We start from the raw sequence: 21,406 nt of genomic DNA, 5'->3' as shown, positions 1-21,406 counted from the left end.
AATGCTTAAAAGTGGAAAATCCCTTTCTGGCTTGTCTGGCTCAGAGCATTGTGGCATTGGAAAGCATGTGCTAGAGTTCACAACCCAGTGGGTGACTGCAGCTGAGATATTGCTCAGTCTTGCTTTGGTTGCTATCGATTTAAAGATATGGCTTTTTAAAAATGCATTTGATGACCTAAGCCTTTTAAGGAAACACAGCAATATAAATTGCTCACTTTTTAATGGTGTCGAGTTGTGCTCTGCCATCCTCCTCTCCTTTAAAATGTAACTAAAAAGTGTGTCTAAGACACGCTGTTCAGGATTAACAGTTGCACCTCGAACAATTGCTCCTTCTTGAAGACTATCTGCTGAACTGCAAGTAATCATTAGGCGCATTTATTTTTCAAAGGACAAATGTTAAGTCATCTTGTTGACTCTGGGCATGTTTCAAGTTTCCTGTAATTGCTCTGCCAGTGTTTCCCCATCCATTTTTCCTTGCCAAAACGTATAAAGCCGTGCTGTTTCATTCTTGTATCACTCAAATGAAGCATAAAAAGCAGGAGATGTTAGCTGTTCGTGCAGCCCTCATTTGCACAGTGTCTCCCAAGTCATTAAGCAATTAAGAAAATATCATCTCATCTTTCACCCCTCATCAGCCTGAAGCCTTGAATAGCGTGTCCCAAATTCTGCGTTGTGTAAAAAAAATAATTAATGAAAAGGCCTTTGATATTACATAGTGCTGTGTGTGAACCAGGGATGTGGGGGTGTGTGCTGGTGCCAGCCATCTTCTGCAGCAGCCATTTCACCAGTGAGCTTGGAGCAGGCGGCAGCAGGAGCACAGCCGTGCAAGGAAGAGCTGGTGCTCCAGGTCATGTTAGTGCTGTGCTCCAACCACTGAGGCTATCCCTGACATGAGCACCCAGTGCTAAATCCCTGCCTGTGAACACCGGGTACGCAGCTTTACACAGCTTTTTGCCACAGTGCTACTAGATCTATGGCATCTCTTTCCTTCTAGGTTCAGAAGGTGGAAGTCCTGTTGTATGTTGATGGTTTCCATAGGTACAGGGAACTGATGCCTTTCTATTTTGTATGTTAGGTAATAGTTTGAATGTTCTCCCTTAGTAGCACCATAAGTTATGCAAACGTGTCCAAATAGCACACAGTGGACCTTGCTTGTCCTGGCTCAGGCAGGTATGTGAGGTAGGAGCATGCAGTGCAAACCTCGAGGTTGTAATGGAGATGGATAAAAATGATTGTTTAAGAAATCATAGAATGGTTTGAGCTGGAGGGGACTCCCAAAGGCCGTCTGGTCCTACAGGGACACCCACAGCTCCATCAGTGCTGTGTCTGCAGGGATGGGGCACCTCCACCTCTCTGGGCACCCTGAGCAGTGCCTCGCTGCCCTCAGTGTGAGCAACTCCTTCCTTACATCCAACCTAAATCTCCTTTTTATTAAGTTTGGAACCATCCCCCTTAGAAAGGGCGAACTTTCGGAGTTGGACAGGATTGACAATTATCTGTGGTGAAAACCCTTTCCTTCTTAGCTCCTAAGAGACCGGCTTGCTTCCTAGATTGAAGTTGATAATAGACCTCTCAAATAGTCTTTCTGTACAAAAGCAACAGTGAATCAGACCTAACCTATCTATCCCATTTAGTGATATTAAACAGATTTAGCTCGTTTGTAAGGCAGTCTGAAACCTGGAAATGCCCAAAGGCATTTAGCTGCTTGGAATTTTTATGACCGATTTCCAAGCTGGTGCACACCCAGTCCCTGGGCTATTTAAGCATTTTAAGATGCTTTTAATTCCAGGTACAACAAGCACTTAATTTGCACTAATACATGACAGTACATAGGGAAAAGCCTGCAGCACGAGAGGGGATAGCAGCTAACGTGGAATAACCGAGCAGATTAAAACCTGCGGGAGGTTTATGTAGCAGCAGTCGGTGCGGGGAGCAGCGGGTCGTGCCAGGGTGTGAGACACGGGCAGGACAGCGCCGAGTGGCAGAGAAAGGAGAAGGATGGGGTAGAGAGAAAAAAAAAGAAGACTAAATAAATAAATAACCGCGGCAGCAGGAAATCTGAGGTATGCGGCTTCCAGAGGTTGGCCTCCCTCCGGTGCGAGAGGAAGTGCGAGCCGAGCGCCGAGGCGGGCGCAGCGGGGCCCGGCCCGCGGGCAGGTGGGGGTGCGGGGGCGGCGCGGAGCGGAGCCGGAGGGGGGGGGGAGCCGGGCGGGGCGGAGCGGGCGCGGAGCCGCGGGGCCGCCGGGGAAGTTCGGCGGAGCGAGGCCGGGCCGCCGCCGGGCATGGTGAGTGCGGGGGCGGCCCCGCGGCCGTGGGAAGCGGCCGCCCCGCGCGGGGGGAGGGGGCGGCCCAGGGAAAGTTCCCTCCGTCTGCTCCGCGGGGAGCGCGGCTGCGGGCCGTGCCCGGGGGGTGGCGCGGCCCTGGGCTGCGTGCGGGGCCGGGAGCCGCGGGGAGCGCGGCCACCCCGGCACCCGGAGCGCCGGCAGCCACCTGTGGCGTGCGGAACGCCGGGGGCCGTCACCCGCGGCCGGAGGGAATCCCCGGCGCTCGGCGGTGCTGCGGGAGAAGCGGACGGGAATGGGGAGCGGAGCAGCCGAGCGAAGTTCGGGCCGGGGAGCGCGCGGGTGAGGGACTGTGCGCCGTGCGGACCGCGGGGTTGGGGTCCGTCGCTTTGCTGAGCGCCCCGGCTGTCCGCTCGGCACGGAGCCGGGCTTCCCCCGCGCCCTGCCCGCAGCCCTGCGCGTGCCGAGCGTCGCTTCTCCGTGCGCCGAGCGGAGGGAGGCTTAAGAGGATTCCCACGGCATTAGCGGTTCGTTGGGACCGGTCAGCTTTGTCTCGTTACATGCTTATCGTTTTAGAACGCGTGTCTTAATTGCAACGAACGCTGCTGCGCACACTGCCTTGCTGCACACTGCCTTGCTGCACACTGCCTTGCTGCACACTGCCTTGCTGCACACTGCCTTGCTGCACACTGCCTTGCTGCACGCTGCTTGCGACGTTGGCTCTGGCAGCTCTGTGGTTTGGGTTTTTAATTTGCTGCAGCGTGTGTTTGTGCAGCGGGGGATTTCGGTGCGAGCCGGGAGGTATTTTGCAGGGAGCGCGTCTTGGAATTGCAGCATACAGCTGGGGAGGCTCTGCTTTCCCCGGGAGCTGCAGGGTGTTTGTATTGCAGTGTGTTCAGGCTGACGTTCCGAATCCCCAGGTATTCAGATTGGTTTCGGTAAAATGACTTCTGTGTGTTTATAGCATCTGTGTCAGAGTCTGAAATACTCTGAATACTGAGGCCTTTCTTCTCCCCCCTCAGTAATTACCCTGGCTGTCCTCAAACAAATCATTGCTGGCTCATGCTATCCCTGAAATCAAACACCAGCAGGCTGTGCTCTCTTCTGCCGAGCTCCCTGAGCACTGCCCTGCCTTCTGCTGGGCTCAGCCGCTGGAATATCGCTGCCGGTTGAATATGGAAGATCTGTGTGTGCTGCGATTTGCATTATTGTAAATAGGGTAATTGAATTACAGCCTCTCAGCCACGACTTGTTCCTCGGGTGCTATCAGCGGTCAGCCAGCACTAGCTGAGGTGCTTGGCAGGGCCAGCCGAGTGCTTGCTTGGGTCTGACATTTCCACCAATTCTATCATGGGATAAGAAAGCTACTTCTTTTCACGTGAGTTGCCAAGGGAGTCTCTGAAAGCAAGACAGCGTTAGATGCTAACCTAAAAAATAAAGGGAAAATACGGTGTAACTGAGTTAATGAATTTCATTTTTGCTATATGAGTTCCACTGTGAGAATAGAAGCTATATTCTGAGCTTAGAGAAGCTATATTCTGAGGTTAGCTATGGGTGCATAACAGTAAGAGAATTTTTTGCCTTTTATAGCCGTCGGGACTCGCTCAGAGCCTCCACTTGCTAGACAGAGGAGGGAAGTGTTCTACAGTGCTGCTGTAGGGGGGAGAAGAGCTGATGAAATGAGTTACCTGTCAGCTTCTAATAACTTCATTTGAAGGGCTTAATTGGCGAGGATGAAATTTGCCAACTCACGTAGAGCTCCAGTGGGTTGTGAAGGGTATCCATTCCCCGAGACCTGACGCCCTGTTACCACCTCAGATGTCTCGTTGTGATTCCTAATCACTCACATAGAGTATTTTTAACCACCTATTTCAAACAAGTTGCTTCCTGTCTTCAGCTTCGGCTCATAAACAATATGAAATCCAAGATGTGTACTTCTGTCATTCCCGTGTCATTATGAAACCTCAGGCAGAGCTGTGAACTAAGTCAAGTACTTGCAAATGTGTGTCTTTATAAAACTGGCATTTAAAGAACAGGAATAGGGAACTCTAGTCAGATCTTAAGGGATTTCGATTAGAGATTAAAAGGCTTTTTAACTGGCTTCTGCTGTCATTTTACCTCTGTTGGATCATTGGAGGAGTTCAAATGTTTGTTCAGATCAGTTCTCTGTTCCTTTTATTCTTCTCAGCACTGAAGAAAGGTGCAGGTATTTCTCAATGCTTCTGGGTTGTGTGGACGTACCAAGACACCACTCAGTGTTGGGAACATGCTATTCCTGTTGCTTTCCAGCAAGCAGTTTAGAGATTGATGGCTAATAACAAATAACTGGGTACAGATACAATTGTGTAAGGCATCTGATATTTTCTTCTCATTGATAACACTTGTTTATTTTCATGGTATTAAAAATATTGGTAAGTCTTTACTACATTCCACTTCACAGTTCTCTTATACTTTAGTGAATCATTTCACAGCCTTTTCAGTGGAATTTATTCACTTTCTGTAAGCATGACCTGAGATAAGGGAACTCTCATACCTGAACAGTGCAGACCTTTTGACTTCCATTCCTTCAGACTCAAAGATCTCCTAGAGCAGAATCCACTCCTGCCTTGTGTTTGTGTGGTTTGATGCTAAAGAAACAAAAGAGGACATGCCTGAAGCGCCCGTGTTTTCCTCTACAGCTAATTTGAGACCCTCCAGCTTCTCATAGACTGCTGAGTCTAACTTGTCCATGTATTTGTAAAGCATACAGGTGGGTGATGGTACTTTTTCTAGGTATGGCATGAGTGTGTTGAAGTATTTTTCAGGTTTTGGTGCTTCTTATCTTGCTATTTTAGTGTGTCATTACACGAAAGAGGGTCTAAAAGCTGAGGGATGCTTTCTGTCAGAGCAGGAATTGTGGATGTCAGCTGTGGGGCAGGAGCTGAGCTTTCTGTTTGCTCCCAAGGAAAGCATGTGGGAATGAAGATCTACCAAAACATTCACATTTCTATGCCAATCAAAGTCAGAGGACTTTCTCTGACAGCTTAGTTTGAAGTGCTCAAAATCCATCAAGTCTTGTACATGGGGACTACCTGTTTTGGGTGCTGGGGAACCCATCACAGTTATGTCTGTGACTTGGATGTGTAGGTAAAGAGGTGACATCCTGTACGAGGAGACTCTCAGTGCAGTGCAGTAAAGGAAGAAGCTCTGAACAGCTCATAATTCAACGTTAACAATGTGCTGAGTCTCAGTAATTAGCATAGCACTTATTATGAAGCTCTTGTTGTTTTGCTTGTAGCATCTTATATAATGACCTTAATGTTAGAAGTGAACCAGTCTGAGCAGCTTGAGGAAAGGGACCTGTAAGAAAGGAGGGTAAGATTCAGCATTTTTCCTTTGCTGCACACATCCTCCCACCTTGACAATTAGCTGATGTTCTTGTGACAGATCTGTTGTCTTTTGCTTGTAGCAGCTGCTTTGCTCCTGGTACATTTGGAGATTCCTCAGATTGTGTCATTGAACATCTGGCCAGTGTTTAACTTTCTTTACCATGTGAGCATTGCCTGGTTATTACTCTCAGAGCAGCAGAAAGGCTACCTTTGGGAGCCAAATTTAACTCTTCTGTCTCTGGGTTATATTGATGGGTATTCCTAATGCTGATTTCTAACATCTGTCTCTAATCTTTCTTCTTACCCAGACTTGGTTATGCTATGCTATTCTTGCTTTCATTTAAGGCAGGAGTGTTATTAGAATGTTAGTAATATAACATGCCAGGTTCTCAGGACTGTGATAGTCTCACAATCCTTGCCCATCTCTTGGCTTGGAACTGGGGAATTGCTGGCTTCTCCCAGCCTTGTGTTAGCCCCAGTTCTCTTTCTGGTTCTGTAGTACCTCCCCTAGGGATAAGAATGAATTGGGCTCAGCATGGCAGTAATGTCAGTCAGAACCACCTGTGGATGTTCCAGTTGAGATCTGTCTCCCCTGACATTTGTTCTCTGTTGTGACTTGCTCATCCAGGCTTTCTTTCCACATAGGGGAAAGTCATTTCCAGAGTGTAGCTCATCTCGTCCCAGGGCAGAGCCTGTGGCTCAGGTGAGCCACCCTCTGAATGTCCTTTTCTCTAGATAACATCACAGAATGTACATGTCTATGTCATGGACTTCTGAAATGGAATAAATCCCATGTGCTGTTGAAAAATGAGGGTTTTGTAATGTCTGTAGGGGATTAAAGCAGGGGCTGCACCAAGCTTTGTTTCATTAGGTACCATTTGCATCTGCTACCAGGCAGTCTTGTAGCAGATACGCAAGAAAGACCTAAGCAGAAAATGCTCTTAAAACAACAGATTGCTTGTTAGGCAAAGTCAGAACCCCTGTCACTGTTGCAATGTGCTCTGCTAACCATTTCTTCTAGTGCTAAAGAAATCTAACTATTCTGGTGTCTGGCCCCTGAAAATGCCTAAAGAAATGCAAAATCCCAGTGAAGAGCTTTCTTATCAAGGGTGTCATATCCTTTCATTAAGTTTCTGCATCTTTTTCTCTCTTCTTGCTAATTAGAAGATCTAGAAACACTCTTTGCATTTCATTGCTTTTTGTCCTCTAGGACAAAGAATTCCAGGGTTGCCATACACCTTCCTTGGTGTTTTCTTTTGGATGGATGTGCCTCACAAGGCCTTTGGATGGATTCTACTCTTGTGCATCACACTGGCAAACCTGTTATGTCCTTTGAGAAGCCCACAGATGCAGTGAGAAGCCTTTCTACTGGCAATTTCAGCCCTTGGCTAGCCTGTGCCTCTGTCATTCCTACATTACAGCTGGTAGAAGGAAGCAACTTCTAGAGCAAAGCTGAAGAAAAGACAACAAATGCACATCACTATTTATCCAAAAGTGTTTTATTAATATCATAGTATCATAGTATCATAGTATCGTGCGAGTTGGAAGGGACCTTAGAGATCATCGAGTCCAACTCCCAGGATTCGAGCCCTCTGTGTAGCAGAGCGGCACTTCTACCCCCTGCTCTACAATATGTAGCATCCCTATTTGAGAAACTGTCCAGCTGTCTGAAGAGAAACCTTTCTTACTGTAGGCAGCAGAAGGAAAGAAAACAATCCCTCTTCTCTTTAAATCCACCTTTGCTTTAGCATGTGAGATGTGCAGAGGAGGGAGATGCTAACAGGGAGGATCAGAGGGGGTTTCTTGGAGAATGAGATGGCACCTTCAGAACAGGTTGTGTTGAGAGAGCAGCCTGCTGTGCCTTCTTGCTCTTCTTTGTATGGATGTTTTCTTTTTGCGTCTGTCAGTTGACATTATTGTGCAATCAGATGGTACGCAGGAAACATTGCACTGAAATCTCCTCAAGCTTCCTGAACAAGCAAACTAAAACCTCGAGATTCTGCCTGGCAGAGGCCCAAATGCAGTGCTTTGCAGAGGCGATCAGTACCCCTGCTGCTGTTAGACGGATTCCACCTGAGCTTCTAACTCAGCACCTTAACGAAGCACTTTGGCTTTAGGTAATTGCTTACTCAGCAAGGAAGTAACTCCCTTCCCCTGCCTCTCAGATGGTCACGCCACCAAACTGTGCTCATACCTTGGGTTTGCTTCTGTAGGGTTACACCAATTCACAGTGAAAACTCCAAGAATTAGATTTTGTGGAGAAAAATGAGGGATGGGAATGGTCCGTTGCGTTATTTTTTTTAATCAGCATATGATAATTGGAACATTTTTCGTTTGTCACTGTTTCATGCTGCTAAATTCATGCTGCAGGATCCCACAGTTCTCCCAGAAAGCATGCACGTTGTTATGCTGATAGCCAGTGTGCTATCAACGAGAGGAGTTGTTGGAGCAGAGCAGGATTACATCTTAAAAAGGAAGTTACTGTAGGTTTAACTTATTTCTCACACTTTTTCTAGACTGCTAAAATGTCATTTATTGGTTATCATGCTGTTTTTAATATTCTGTTGTTGCACTGTGTGAACAAGACTAAACCAGCCAAGGGGAATGCTCCCTGGGTGCTCTGTAGAAGTCTCTAAGATCTCAGTTTAGCTCACCGAAGGCAGGAGCTCTGTTTTTTCTCTTGATGGTGCAGTTCCCTTCAGCTAATAATAATATTGTGAATGTAACTGCTTTGATTTCTTAGTATCTTTTTCTCACCTGCGTTCCTGTTCACAGAAGTGGAATCGTTCCGCAATGTTCTGCATAGCAATGAAGAAGGGGGAAAAATAATGAATTGCCTGTACAAAGTAGAAAAAACAGGTCAGGCGACAAAGCAAAATAATAAGCAAGATGGGAGCATGCTACGATGGGGTGAGGAAAAGTTGGTGTAGTAATTTGCTAAACGAGGTAGGGAGGAGCTTTTAATGGTTACACTCAGAGCTATCAGGAAGTCATGAGTTGCTGAGCAAACACAGAACAAGTTGTGCAGTAAATAAAGCAATGCTTGCAGGAAGGAGCAGGGATATCCTTCATTGAGGGTCTGGACCATGCTTTCTTAGCTGAGAAGAGCCACATTTAGAGTTCTGTGTGTTGAAACTGTTCAGTTTGAATTATCTTCCTTTTCAGTTCCTAAGTGCAAGGTCTGATGTTGACCTAGATAGCAGGAAAGGGATGTCACAGGAAAGCCAGTAGTACTCCACTGTGCTGTGTTTAACCCTAGAGTAAAACATACTTATAAAATATATTTAGGGAAGTATGAGCTTTCCAGGAGTTTTGCAGTTGTGCTTAATTCACCTTCAGATTTTAGAATGCTGTGTAGGTTTTTTTTATGAGTTGGTGGCTTCTCTGGATCATTTTGCTAGTTGGTTTGTTAGTTTGGTCATATCATATAACAGTTGTTAAAGAATATGAATTAGATTTGCTTTTAGAAAATGCCTTTTCTTGATAGGACGTTACTCAGACTGACAGGTTTTGGTCAGTGAAGTGCTTGGTTTTGCATTGGTCACCTACAGGCAGCAGCAGTGGAACTGACATAGTGGTATCTAGTGCAGCTTGCACTTGTGGGGACCTTGTAGTAAATTGAGAATTAAATCCAAAGTGATGGGAGATGTTTCTGTGCAGCAGTACTTGCCTGATATATTTACTTGTTTTCTTTGAATTTAATCATCTGAAGTATGACAACTGTTGCTTCATTTCACTGGGAGAAATTGTGAAGTGCTGAGAGAGGAGTTTGACCTCTGCTTAGAAAATGGCTCACTCTGAAGCACGGAATTCCTCTGCAGGGATGTTTGGGGTTTGCTGAGAGCTGTCAGTGCTTCCTCTGCAGAGAGGCATTCCTAAACCCCAGGGAATCCCCTCCCTTCAAGTTCTGAAGCAAACAGTGTGGAGGAATAATGAGCACTTCCTTCCTTGCTATTTTCAGTGGCTGAACTAGAAAGTACTGCTCTTGCTCTAGCTCCTGCTTACAGAGCTCTGCACAGCGTGCTTCACTTCTTACCCTCCTCAAGTGTGGAAGTTGTACAGTAAGTTCCAAGCCAAAGTCAGATGAGCATAATGGGTAATGTCGTGTGCTGAGTTCAGCATCCAGCTTCACATTTAACCTAATGTTCAATATTGTTTCATAATTTTCACTTACAAAAAATCCCAGATTTATTCTTCCTAGCAGCGTGTATTAGATTTACTTCTCCCAGCCCTCGGGAGCTTGTTTAGCCAGGGAGGCGTGGAAAGCAGCTTGATATTTTGGATCTTGGGAGGTGTTCTGGAGTTATTGGAAGTGACTCTCAGTCCTTCCTCCAGTTCCATGTAAACAACCTTGCTGGCTGTTGCAGAAGGGAGGAGAACCTTTCAGCTGCAGAGCGGTGGCCAGCAGCAGAGCTGCACTGCAGAGCACTGTGCTGCATTGCAAGAGCTGGCCGGTTGCTTGGGCTGGAGATGCTCTGTCAGGTGTCCTGTGTGGTGACAGTCAGCAGTAAATGCCTTCGGAGGACTGAAGATGTTTATCAGAAGGGTCTGTGCTCCTGCTGGTGTGTGCTTTCAAGGGAGATACTTTGCTAGCAAATCTGAATTTTCAAATGATTGTATGAAAGCTTTATTGAAGCTGAATAACTTTTTCCAGTCTGCCCTCCCAGTTCTTCTGTTTTCAAGCTTTGCATTTCTGAAGTTTTGCTTTAAAAGCTGTTGGGCCATTTTTAAAGGAGAAGTTTCAATATATTGTCTACAGTCAGAACTCTCTTCCTGAAGGATTCTGATATTCGGCCTGATGAAATTAGTTAAACCTTAGTAAAGGCTGGGATGAGACCATTTCCTCCACTTCTGGCTCAAACTGCAATCTTGAAAAGAATTCAGCATTGCTCATGAAGTAGAATCTGAAAAACTCACTTCAGCGTAATTGTTCTGCATATTGCTTAATAAAATAGTGGTGGGTGGAATGAAGGTGGTTCAGACTCCCAGCAGCAGGCTTCCTTCTGCTTTTGGTTCCAGGCTGTGTATGAGGTGGGCAGGTGTGGAACAAGACAGCAATCTTCTGCCGTGCCGTTCTGCATTTGTAAAACTGCAAGTCAACACACGACAAGTCAGCATCTTTCTTTTTAAAACCAGGCTTTGTGTTGTAATGTTAGAATAAGCGTAAAATGTGGGCTGTAGTTACAACTTTTTCTCCAACACCAGGTACATGAGAAGGCAGAAGAGCCGCATTGCCCAAGCAAGCAGTTTTGTTTCTCTCTAGCAGATGAACATTGTCAGGTTAAGGTCAACATTTCATGCACAAAGTTGGTCCTTCCTGCAAGTTTTTGTTGGACTGAATCTGTTGTTTCAGAGAATTTTCTCCCGATTTTCTCCCTCACATTTTGCAATTAAAGAAAGGATATTTCCAACTTGATGATCTTACATGGCGATTGTATACACAGAATATACGGGTGAGATCTGCAGAATTAATTTCCTCTATCTCGGATATGGTATTCTAAAACTCACTCCAAGTGACCTGCCTAACTCAAATAAAGGATGAGATAATGCTGAAAAAGACCAGAAACCTACACGTTGGCTGTCTTCCATGCCTGCAGTGTGCATCTAAGTTGACCATAAATTGTTTTGTATAGTTAAATTGGCTGAGTGGGTTGTTGCAATATGGTGCCATTATGATGCCTTCGGTTGTTTTAGAGGTTGGCAGAAACCCAGCCTACATATGTGCAGACAAGCAAAAATATCTGTGCTAGAATGTGTGTGTTCATCTGTAGCCTGAAAGCAAAATCACTGTGTAGTTCTGGGGAAGCAAAAGGCTTTCTGCTTAAAGTTTGTGCTGCTTTATGGAGCTGTTTCCTATGAGACCTCTTCCTAGGTGAGTGCTCCTGAGTTGTCCGAGCAGGTAATGCCATTGCAGCTGCCATGGGGGGATAGTGTGGATGTTGGCAGTCCGTCATGTTGAGGGTTTGGGTACTTTATGGGGAAAAAAAGCTGCAGGAGATTTAAAGAGAGCTTCAGGGAACAAAGAGGAAATATGGGTGTCTGATCACTAGGGAGCAAGAGTAAGGAAAGTTGGCAGAACAGTCTGTGCACTAAATCTAGCTGAAGTCACTGTGTCCTATTTAAAAACACTGATATTTGTGTGGTTCTTTTTCATGTGGTGTCCCCCAAGTTCCCATACGTGGGATCTGCAGATTCTCTGAAAACACGTAGGAGCTCTGCAGACATACACGTATCTACTGCTTTTGTGTTCAGATGGCACTTGTGATTGCTGCATTCATTTTATTTGCTTTCACATTGTATTAAGGCCTGAAGAGTTTTGCTCACACTGAAAGCAAAGCTAAAAGTATCAAATCAAGACCTTTAAACCAGGATAAAAGAATGAATATTTGTATATCCTGCTTTCTGCATGGGCTTGGAAAGCAGAAGTCATTTTCAGTCCAGTGCTCTTATCGATGAGACTGTTTGTTCCTGTGTGGCCACAGAGTCGTACAAAAGACCCCAAAGATTTTCACTGTAAGTGAGGGAAGGGTTTGTGCTGCTGTAACAGCAGTATTTTTGTGAATGGTCCCAATATAAGCTACATGCATAGTGTTGCTTGAATTCCATTCTAAAAATATGGTTGCTAGTTGTTGACAGCATCCTTATTAAAGATTGGGAGGAAGAAAAATCGCCTTAGACTTTATCATAGACATTGCAAAATCTGAGCTGTCTAATCATAATTACATTGCATTTTCTATCCATCTCCAGTCTTGCCCCCCCCAAATGTTCCCACATCCTACAAATGGAATTAGAATTTGAATCTGCTTTTGGAAAATGGGTACTGCTGAGGAATCTGGTTCTTATGGGGCTGGTTAGTTCTCCAGTGAGCACTGCTGGCATCAGGGCAATAAGTCAGCTCCCAGTGCCTTTAGTTACAGGTTGTTTGAAGATGCAGACTTGCTGTTGCTGGGCTAGTTGCAGGTCTCAGGCCTGGAAAACTTATTTTAAGTTATTTGTTTCCTTATGGTTGACCTTTGGCTTATGGTAGGTGTGTCTGCAAACGTTTAAGAAAGATGCCCAATATTTGTTTGCTTCTTTCTGGGGATCGTTCATATTTAGGTGTTTGGAGGCTTTTACAAGACTCCTCATTTGTTATGACCGGCATTAATTGGTTGGTTGAAGTTGACATCTCTATGTGTGAATGACTACAGCATTGTCCTTTATTCCCTGACCCTCAATGAAAATCCATTCAGCCGAAGGACCAGTTGCATTTTTTAAGCTTTTTCTCCTTTTCAGCTGGATTCTTCTTTAGTGTTTCCCTCTTTTCTTCTCTCTGCAGGGAATCTGGCGCATCCCCGTGGATGAAATCGACCGCCCGGGCAGTTTTGCATCTCATATGAACCGCTCTATAGTCCTACTGCTCAATGTGCTGTCACAGCTGAAGGATTATAACACCCTGCTGAAAGTCTCGTCTATGCTACAGAGAACCCCTGATCAGGGAAAGTATGATACGTTAAATTTTAATCTGCTACTGCCTGTGTTTTGTTCTTTGTATAACTATTTTATTTGAAGACATTCTTATTTTAGGAGTTAAGTCTACAGACAGACTTTCTTGGGAATATGGTGGGATGGTGGTTAAATTTCTCAGGATTATGATTCCAGAATAGAGCTTAGAGCTCCTCCTCATTGCCCTTGGAACTCAGAACAGTCACAGCTGCCCTAACAGATATCCATAGGTCTGCTATCACATGAAGGGGTTCGCTGGTGGAACAGAGCATTGCACCCCTCAGGGCCTCTTGTGTAAGAGCCACGTCCACTGAGAGAGGTCACAGCACAGGCATCCTGCCTTCCTGTAATCCCTGACTGCCTAAACAGTGGTGCTACGGGCAGCTGATGCTATTTAAAAAGCTAATCCTATTCAGGGGTGAGCTAATTTTAATTGCATTAAACTTATTTAAGAAAAAAAAAAAAAAGAAAGCCATTTATCATGAACTATATACAGATATATATCAATGGGATGACCAAAATAAACAGCTAAAGAAAACATTGAAGCAATTGCGGTAGTTCCAAGTTGTTTGCTGAGGGGGGTGTGTTGAAACTAATCTGGCGGATACTGAAGAAATGGAGCTGAATGATTGATGGCAGTAAGTTGAAAGCAGTAAAGGTTTCTTCACATGTTTTCAAGCGTGAGTGCATATGAATTTGCATAGATCATAGTATGTCTGGGAATATGTCACCACATGTTCAGCAAACTTGAAGCCAAAAATATTTGACTTTTAACATATCAGAAGAACTGGACCATAGAAGGCTTAAATTCTGTTCTAAGCGAGCCTGAAGTAGTACTAAAAATATTATGTTATTTATAAGTCTGGACTGAATTTAACAAACAAGTGATTTGATGTGTTGGACCAGCCAGTGCCAGCCACGATGAACTGCAATTGTTAAAGGAACTTATAAATGCAGATCTTCTGGGTGTGTCTGGTGAATGCCTGCAGCATCCCAACTAAAATGAATGAGTAAATAGAACTAATGATAAGTTTTTATATACTTTGCCTGAAAGACAAAGCAAACATCACTTTTCAAAATGTTATAGTGTAGAGATAAAATGTTCATTCAAAATGTTGGCTTTCTGACCAAGTAATATTCTTCACAATTACTGACTTGATTTGAGCCCTTTTATTAAAACCAGCCTGTTCTGAAATGTATAAATAAACCCAGTTTTCTGTCAAACTGAGTTGGGCAGTTCAAAGTGGTCTAAAGCAGTGTAGTACTGTGGAGTTGCCATGTTTTGGTAAATTAAATGAAGCCATAGAGAGGGTATATTTTGTAGGGGTAGAGTATTAGGTTTTTATTAGTAGTGAATGGAAAAGAATTGTTGACACGCCAGTGTTTTAGCTTTAAAAGCCTACATTCAAAAGTAACCAATATGATGAATGAGGAAGGGTTTGCTGATATCCTTAGTGTCACATGTACAGCTTATCCAGAACACGAAAATCACCTGACAGCTCCAGATAGCTTTGTGTGATTAGTGCTCTCTTTCAAGAAAGTTTTGAATAGGAAGCTGATATTTCAGGGGCTCCAAAGGCCTGACAACAGAAATCTGTAATCCAGGTTGTCTGTTTTATGCTGTGGCTTTTGCATTTCTCCCCTCCCCTTTCCTCCACTTGTGGATGGCACCAACCCCATCTTTTCTTCGTCATATTTTCTTTGGTGGTTTTAGGGATAGAAGTGGAGAGGTGGAAGAAAATGTGGATGAAGTTTTACATTTCAATATACTATATTCACATACAGTACATTTTGTTTGCGTTTCATCTAGCATGTTTAAAACTGCTATGAAATAAATCCTAGCATTTGCTGTTAAAGTCCTGCAGTTTTTGGCAGCTAGCTTCATTTGTGTTATTTCACTGTGGCACAGGAAGTACTTACGTGATGCAGATCGCCAGGTTCTGGCCCAGCAAGCCTTTGTGCTGACAGTGAAAGTGCTGGAGGACACACTGAACGATCTGACACAGGTAAGGTGGCAGTGTTTGATGGTCATAGGATTCAGTTTGCTCATTCCTTACATCTACTAAGATTGAAGGGCTATATTACTATCACTTCTAATGCTTTTTGATTGCATGCAATTACATATAAAACTTTCTTCTGGCACCATTCTGTTTCTATTTTTGAAATGCAGTGTTAAATATAGTGGTTGAAAATGGATTACAGTAGCTTTGGTGTGACTCTCCCTTAAATTTAGAGCAATAGTAATTACATGGAATATAAGAGCTGCAGCATTTTCAGGTGGAGTCTGTTGCAACTTCTCTTACAAGATGAAGTAAAATTCCTCTTGCAAAACAAAACCACACAACTAGATGTTGCATGTGTGCCAATTTTTAAGTGCTAGTCCATGACAGCGCCAGATCTGTTGCTACATTTAAAGATGTAATTTTTAAATGTCATTTAGATACTAATCAGCTTTCAGGTTAAAATAACTGGAAATCGAAAGTTTTTTTGTAAACGCAGTCAAGGAAGAACTCATTCCTAAGGCTTCTAAAGCTTCTCCAAGTTAGCAGTGTCTAGGCTTAACAAACTAAGGGAAAAAAAACCCTCAAGGACACTGGATCTCTGCATAAAATACTTCATAAATGAATAGTTCATAAGCCAAGAAAGAAGGGATGATGTGCTGATGTTTTCTAGCTTTAGACCATTACCAAAGTAAAGGTACAAAATTCCAAATGTTATAGCTGTGTTTAGCATAATTTTTCATGTAATAACAAGAAGAAAGTTACACAAGAATGACCAAAAGGAAGATTATGAAATTAGAAGTTGGTCTCCAGCTGCCAAAAGAAAATGGTTCATTTTTTGATTGTAACACACTGGAAATAAAATTTGTGCTACTCAAACCTTGGATTTCATCTTTTTAGATTCCATAGCATGGAATGAAGGGGAGGGTAGAGAGGGGAAGATTGCCACCTGGTTCAACCTGTGCTGCTTTTCACTGATTAATATACTTGTGGCTTAAACTAATTAATACTCAGGAACCAACAAGAATGAAACTGGAGTAAATGTGTTTTCTTCAGCAGATGCATTAGTTTAAAGGTACTCATTGTCATTACTTGGCTGTGCTGAAATGCTTTCTGAATTCAGTAATAACAGAGAAGAATTATTTCTTTTATTAAGGTTTCAGAAGATCAGAGTTCCAAGTCTTCTAACCTTGCTTCAGGAAGGATGACAACAGATGTTTCTAATAAAACCAGTGCTGAAGAGGGCAAAGATGTCCTTCCCAAAAAAACAGTCTTGTCTGATGGAGTAACACACAGTACTGAAAATGGAGTAAAGGAAGTGACTCAGGGACAAATCCCCAATGCTATGGACATATTGGAACACGAGGACAAAAATGCCAAGGAAATCAGAGATCTCCCTAGGCCTGGTTCTGTTGAGCCTATGGATTTTGATGGATATTCCAATGACCCTGAAAAAATTGATTCTTCGTGTAAATGCGGTGAGCTGGAACGTCTTCAGTCTGGCAGGAACTCAAAAGAGAGAGCTCCAGAGAGCCGGACTGCAGAACTTTCTTTGGAAGAGCTAAGCATCAGCTCAAAGCAGCAACAGCAGGCAACTAAAGTTCAAGCAGTACCTACAGAAGAACCTGTCCAGAGATCAAGCAGGAAGAGGAAGTTACTGGAAGATGTAGAGTCTGGGAAAACACTTCTGCTTGATGCCTATCGAGTGTGGCAGCAAGGTCAGAAAGTTATGGCCTACGACCTGGGTAAAATTGAGAAGATCATGTCTGAAACATACATGCTGATTAAGCAGGTAGAGTATGCTGCTGTTAATAATCTGTGAAGTCACAAATAAAAGTTACAGAGTAAGAGTAATCACCAAACCAACCGTATGTAATTAGCACTGTATCTGTTCAGAGGTTGGGGAGATGCATATCTCCTAAAGATCCCACTGTCTTGACAGGAGTGCTGCTAAGGTGTGTGGGTGGAAAGTATGCTGCTCTGTGTCTTGTAATTCAGGAGTCCAGTCCTAAATTGCTGAAATCACTCTTAACACCAATTGTGTGGAGTTTGTTCATCCCAAATGTTAGTTTGAAGAGTTAAGTAACTTTATATATATAATCCTGAATAACTTAAGATCACTCTCTGCTGCAGAAGTGCTTCTTCTCCCACTTACCCTATGCCCCACATCCTCATTTTGTTTGAATTTAATTGGGTATATAGATGATCTAAATAATTATGACTTCATTAATTGTGGTTCTCTATTCAGGTGGATGAAGAAGTAGCACTTGAGCAGGCAGTCAAGTTTTGCCAGGTGCATATGGGAGCGTCAGCCCAGAAACAGGTAAGCTCTGCCAAATCTCTGCTTACTTAAAACATGCTTCTATTAAATTGTCTGTAGAGGCAAGTGTGTGGTTGAGTATTTGCAGAAATTAGAAATATCTGATTTTCTTGTGTTGCATTTGTCTAAAGATAATTGTGGCCACATTAGCGGAGGGAGCTGTGTTTTCTGTGAAATACCTGAAACCTTTCAGAACTCTTTTTTAATTTCCATTTTATTTCAGTACACGTGCCTTCAGTTGGAGTCTAAACCTTGCATTTTCATACACCTTTCTCTTGAATCTCTAGGCAATTTTTTTTCTCATCTCGATGAATATTTTTCTACTGATGATTTTGGCTTTGTTGAGGTGGGTAGAGGAGCATCAAACCCTCGGAGCAGGCTGTGTTATGCAGTACTTGTTCTGTACAGGATTACCTACATGCTAAATTTCTACCTGAAATGGTCTGAGTTTTTATTTGTCAGGAGATGTCCCAGCTCATTTTTTTCCCTGTTTTGTGTCTGAGTCCTGAGCACCCATAGATGTTCTCAGTTGTTAGTTCTGAGGTAAGAATCACCTCACAGCATATCAGGTTAACATGTGCATTTAGACAGTGCATCTCCTAGCAGAAAAACAGAAGAGAATGTAAGATCAAAGGGAACTTTTCTTCAGTGAGATTTTCAAGGAACTAACATTTTTCTGCAGCTTTGGCCCCGAGGAGGCCAGTAGCATTTTTCTGTTGAAGTGCATAAAAGAACAGAAGTGTCAGGAGAGGTGCTGCAGAGGAAATCTTTCTTTGTTTGCAGTCTAGTATTTAGCAGGTGGTTGTTCTTGTTAATAAATACATCATTTCTCAGCCTATTCAGACTCTTTTAGTCTTAATAACTTGTTTTGGGGGAAAAAATACAAGTCATCGCACTGTGATTTAAGACTAAAAATTTCAGAATAAAAGGAGTTTCCTAATAAGCTTCTTTAAATGGTAATGAAACCGCTTTGGGGATTTATTCACCTTTTCAAAAACTACATAATAAAGTCTCACGTATCAGCCAGGTTTCTTGCTGAGCCTTTATAAATGTTCTGGGTATGCTATGCCAGCTCTTCCAGCAAAGTCAACAGTTCCTCATGCATGCAGCAAAATGTTAGGATGGTGAAAAACCTGCACACAGATCATCTTGAAATAGATATAATAGCGGAACTAGTATTTAACTGCACTGGAGGCTATGAGATTTCATGTTTAATCACTTGAAATAAAGCATACCTCTTAATGTGATGCACTATGAGGCTTGTAAGCGTTCCCTTTTAGGAAGCAGTCCCAACTAATGAGATTATCACATACTGCAGTCTCGTTTTCATCTATTTCTAGCAGATCTCGTTAGCAGTGTGAGGCTGTCCTACTGTTTCTCATATAACACTGAATTAGTGTGGAGACACAGGAATAGCCGCTCTTGTAGACATCTGTCTTCAACAGACTGGATCCTGTTTTATTTAAAATTGGCAAGTATTTGCCTTCTGTAAACAAATGATGTCATGCGTAAAGCTGCCATAAGCTAGAGAAGAGCTTTGCTATAGGAGAGTTTGAATAGGATTATAGGGCCTGTAGTTCTTCAGTCCCTTATCCCAGACCAAAAAATGAACACAAACCCCACCTTGATCTATGTCTTCCTCTGCTGCTTTTTGTATTTTACAGTTGCAGACAGTGTATTTTTATTTTTTTTTAGTGGAAGTTGTCACTTCCTATTGAATTCTGAGATGCTTGAATTCTGACTTCTCAACTCTTTTCCAGACCAGTCAAAGTTTTTAATCTAAATATTTAGCAGCTCTGTTGAAATAATTTTACATCCCTCTTCAGGCATAAGCAGGAAACAGTACAGCAATCAGTAAACAGAGTTTGCAAAGTGGGTTATTATACTTTCGTGATGAGATCTTTTAATAGCTTGGCAGTACTGTGACGCTTTTGTTTCAGAAACCCTCTGTGGTTTTCATGACTGAGGCGATGTTGAGAGGCTCTAGCATCCTCTTCTCCAATCAGCTCAGTACGTGGGGAAGTGTAAAAGGCTGACTCCCATGTTTAAAGATGACAGAAGAGAATGGTGGTGCAAAACCATCATTATGCCACATGTAAGCTCCCGTGTTCATTCTGTTGAAAAGAAGACGACAAAGATGATAACGTAGATGTTCAGTCATGAGGTGTTTTACAGGGTAGCAGCATATTCTTCTCATGTCAGGGACAGAACATTTCAAAACAGTGTCCTTTAACTGTGAACAGCTACAACATATGTAAAGTATTGCTAAATGTCTTTACAGGATGCCTATGGGTGTGCTTGTGCTTAGGCCATAATGCCTTAAACAGAAAGATGTAAAATGCTATAGCATTGGGCTCTAGTGTGGCGAGGAACCTTTTCAGTTAAACATCTATGCAAGCTTAATGATGCCCATCTCTTGCTTTTAGGAGTAATTAATATTTTCCCATAGCAAAATACAGTTTTGCTTTTCCAAGTCCTGCTGGTGGGCATTTTGTCCTGCATGCTGAGATTCAGTGACACACTTCATGTCAGGCACCGTTTTGTCTGACTGCCCCACTGCTGCCATCTGTGCTGGCACAGATATTTGTGTGGTCACACAGCACTGGGATGGAGAATAAGCATTCCTGACAGTTATTTTTCTTTTTGTACTTTTCCATTTAAGTTCATTGTGAGCAAGATTTTTGATTGACGCATATCAACTGTATTGAAACTGCAATCCAGCAGTAGTCCCTGTGTCATTAGTATTTAATTTACTGAGATTACATGATAAATTAATTTAGTTAATGGTCAAACAGCATTTTGAAGGACACTTGTTTTTTCTCACTTAACTTTCTCAATCTGAAGGTGTTATTAAAAAGTTTTGCAGAGATCCTAAAGGAGGTGCCTATTGCTGAGTTATGAGGTATATTTTTAGCCTTGCCAAGTATGATTTTCTTAGGAAATTAATGGTCCCTGCAAACTGAATACCTAAGAGGCCTTTCTGAGGAAAATGAAAGATTGAAGCGGACTGGGTTGACCTTGACATAGCATTACACTTCAGTGTGTGGTCCTACGGACCAGGACAGGACATGCTAGCAGAAAGCACTTAGGAAGCTTCTAGATAATTAGAGAACTTTTAATATGCCTTTCCAGTGACTAGATGAAGTTGATGATACTAAATTCATCATTTTATGTATCATACTGATGTCTGTGGTGCCATTCGAGACATGCCTGTGTGGAAAAGTTACTGCAACAGGAGCTAGGGAAAGCGTCATTGTACACTGTGTATACTGTTAGTGCAGATGGAGATATTTCAGTGTGAGAACACACCTGGAATTGGAAAACATTGAGTGCTCTAATACCAAAGTTGGAGTTTTCATCCATGTTAAAACTATCCTGACAGGTAGTTTGAAGGGGACAGGTGAAACTTCCAGGCCAAGTGTTAGTATATGCTACGTATCACCAGTCCTGAGAACTGAATTTGTAGAACACACTGCAGACATGGGCTTTGCACATAGATCTAGACTCAACATCTAAAAATACAGTAGTGTTCAAAGGCAAAGTTCCAGAATGCCACTGAGTCTCTAGTTCTGTGCTTTGACCCTTGAGAATGGGGAACTGTATGTAGAAATTCCTACTGATGGATAGCATCGTAGCAGCTGAAAATTTCTGTTGGCTCGTCTCAGTGTTGTATATCATCTAAATGTCATGAGAAGGGACTGTTTTCAACATTGCTGAATTATTTAAGAGTCACCGCAGCCCCTGCCAAAGCATCCCTGCTCTGGGACAGGCTGTGTCCCTGAGGAGTGGGAAAGAGAAAAGCAATTTTTCACCCCCCCTTTCCTACTCCAGCTACCAACCTTGAGCTCTTGCTGTGCTGCTCTTAAAGATGAGATGCTCCCTTTGGCCCACAGCTTTGCTTACCTCTCCAGCAGTACCACATCTGTGCCCACCTTCTCCCACCTACTGGTG

General features: G+C 43.2%; 1 protein-coding gene across 5 annotated transcripts in view; it reads left to right on the top strand.

The window, feature by feature from the left end:
* The window catches only part of CABIN1 (calcineurin binding protein 1), an 89,617-nt gene that overhangs the window by 48,066 nt on the left and 20,145 nt on the right, over positions 1-21,406 (top strand). For all 5 annotated transcript variants that reach the window (XM_072351003.1, XM_072351000.1, XM_072351002.1 and 2 more), the window contains exons 31-34: positions 12,969-13,132; positions 15,045-15,141; positions 16,292-16,927; positions 17,384-17,458. In XM_072351003.1, coding sequence (XP_072207104.1) covers positions 12,969-13,132; positions 15,045-15,141; positions 16,292-16,927; positions 17,384-17,458 — 972 coding nt within the window. The remainder of the gene's footprint in view (positions 1-12,968; positions 13,133-15,044; positions 15,142-16,291; positions 16,928-17,383; positions 17,459-21,406) is intronic.

The sequence above is a fragment of the Excalfactoria chinensis genome, chromosome 16 (assembly GCF_039878825.1).
Source record: "Excalfactoria chinensis isolate bCotChi1 chromosome 16, bCotChi1.hap2, whole genome shotgun sequence".
NCBI lineage: Eukaryota > Metazoa > Chordata > Aves > Galliformes > Phasianidae > Excalfactoria > Excalfactoria chinensis.
This window is presented reverse-complemented; position numbering and strand designations above follow the sequence as displayed.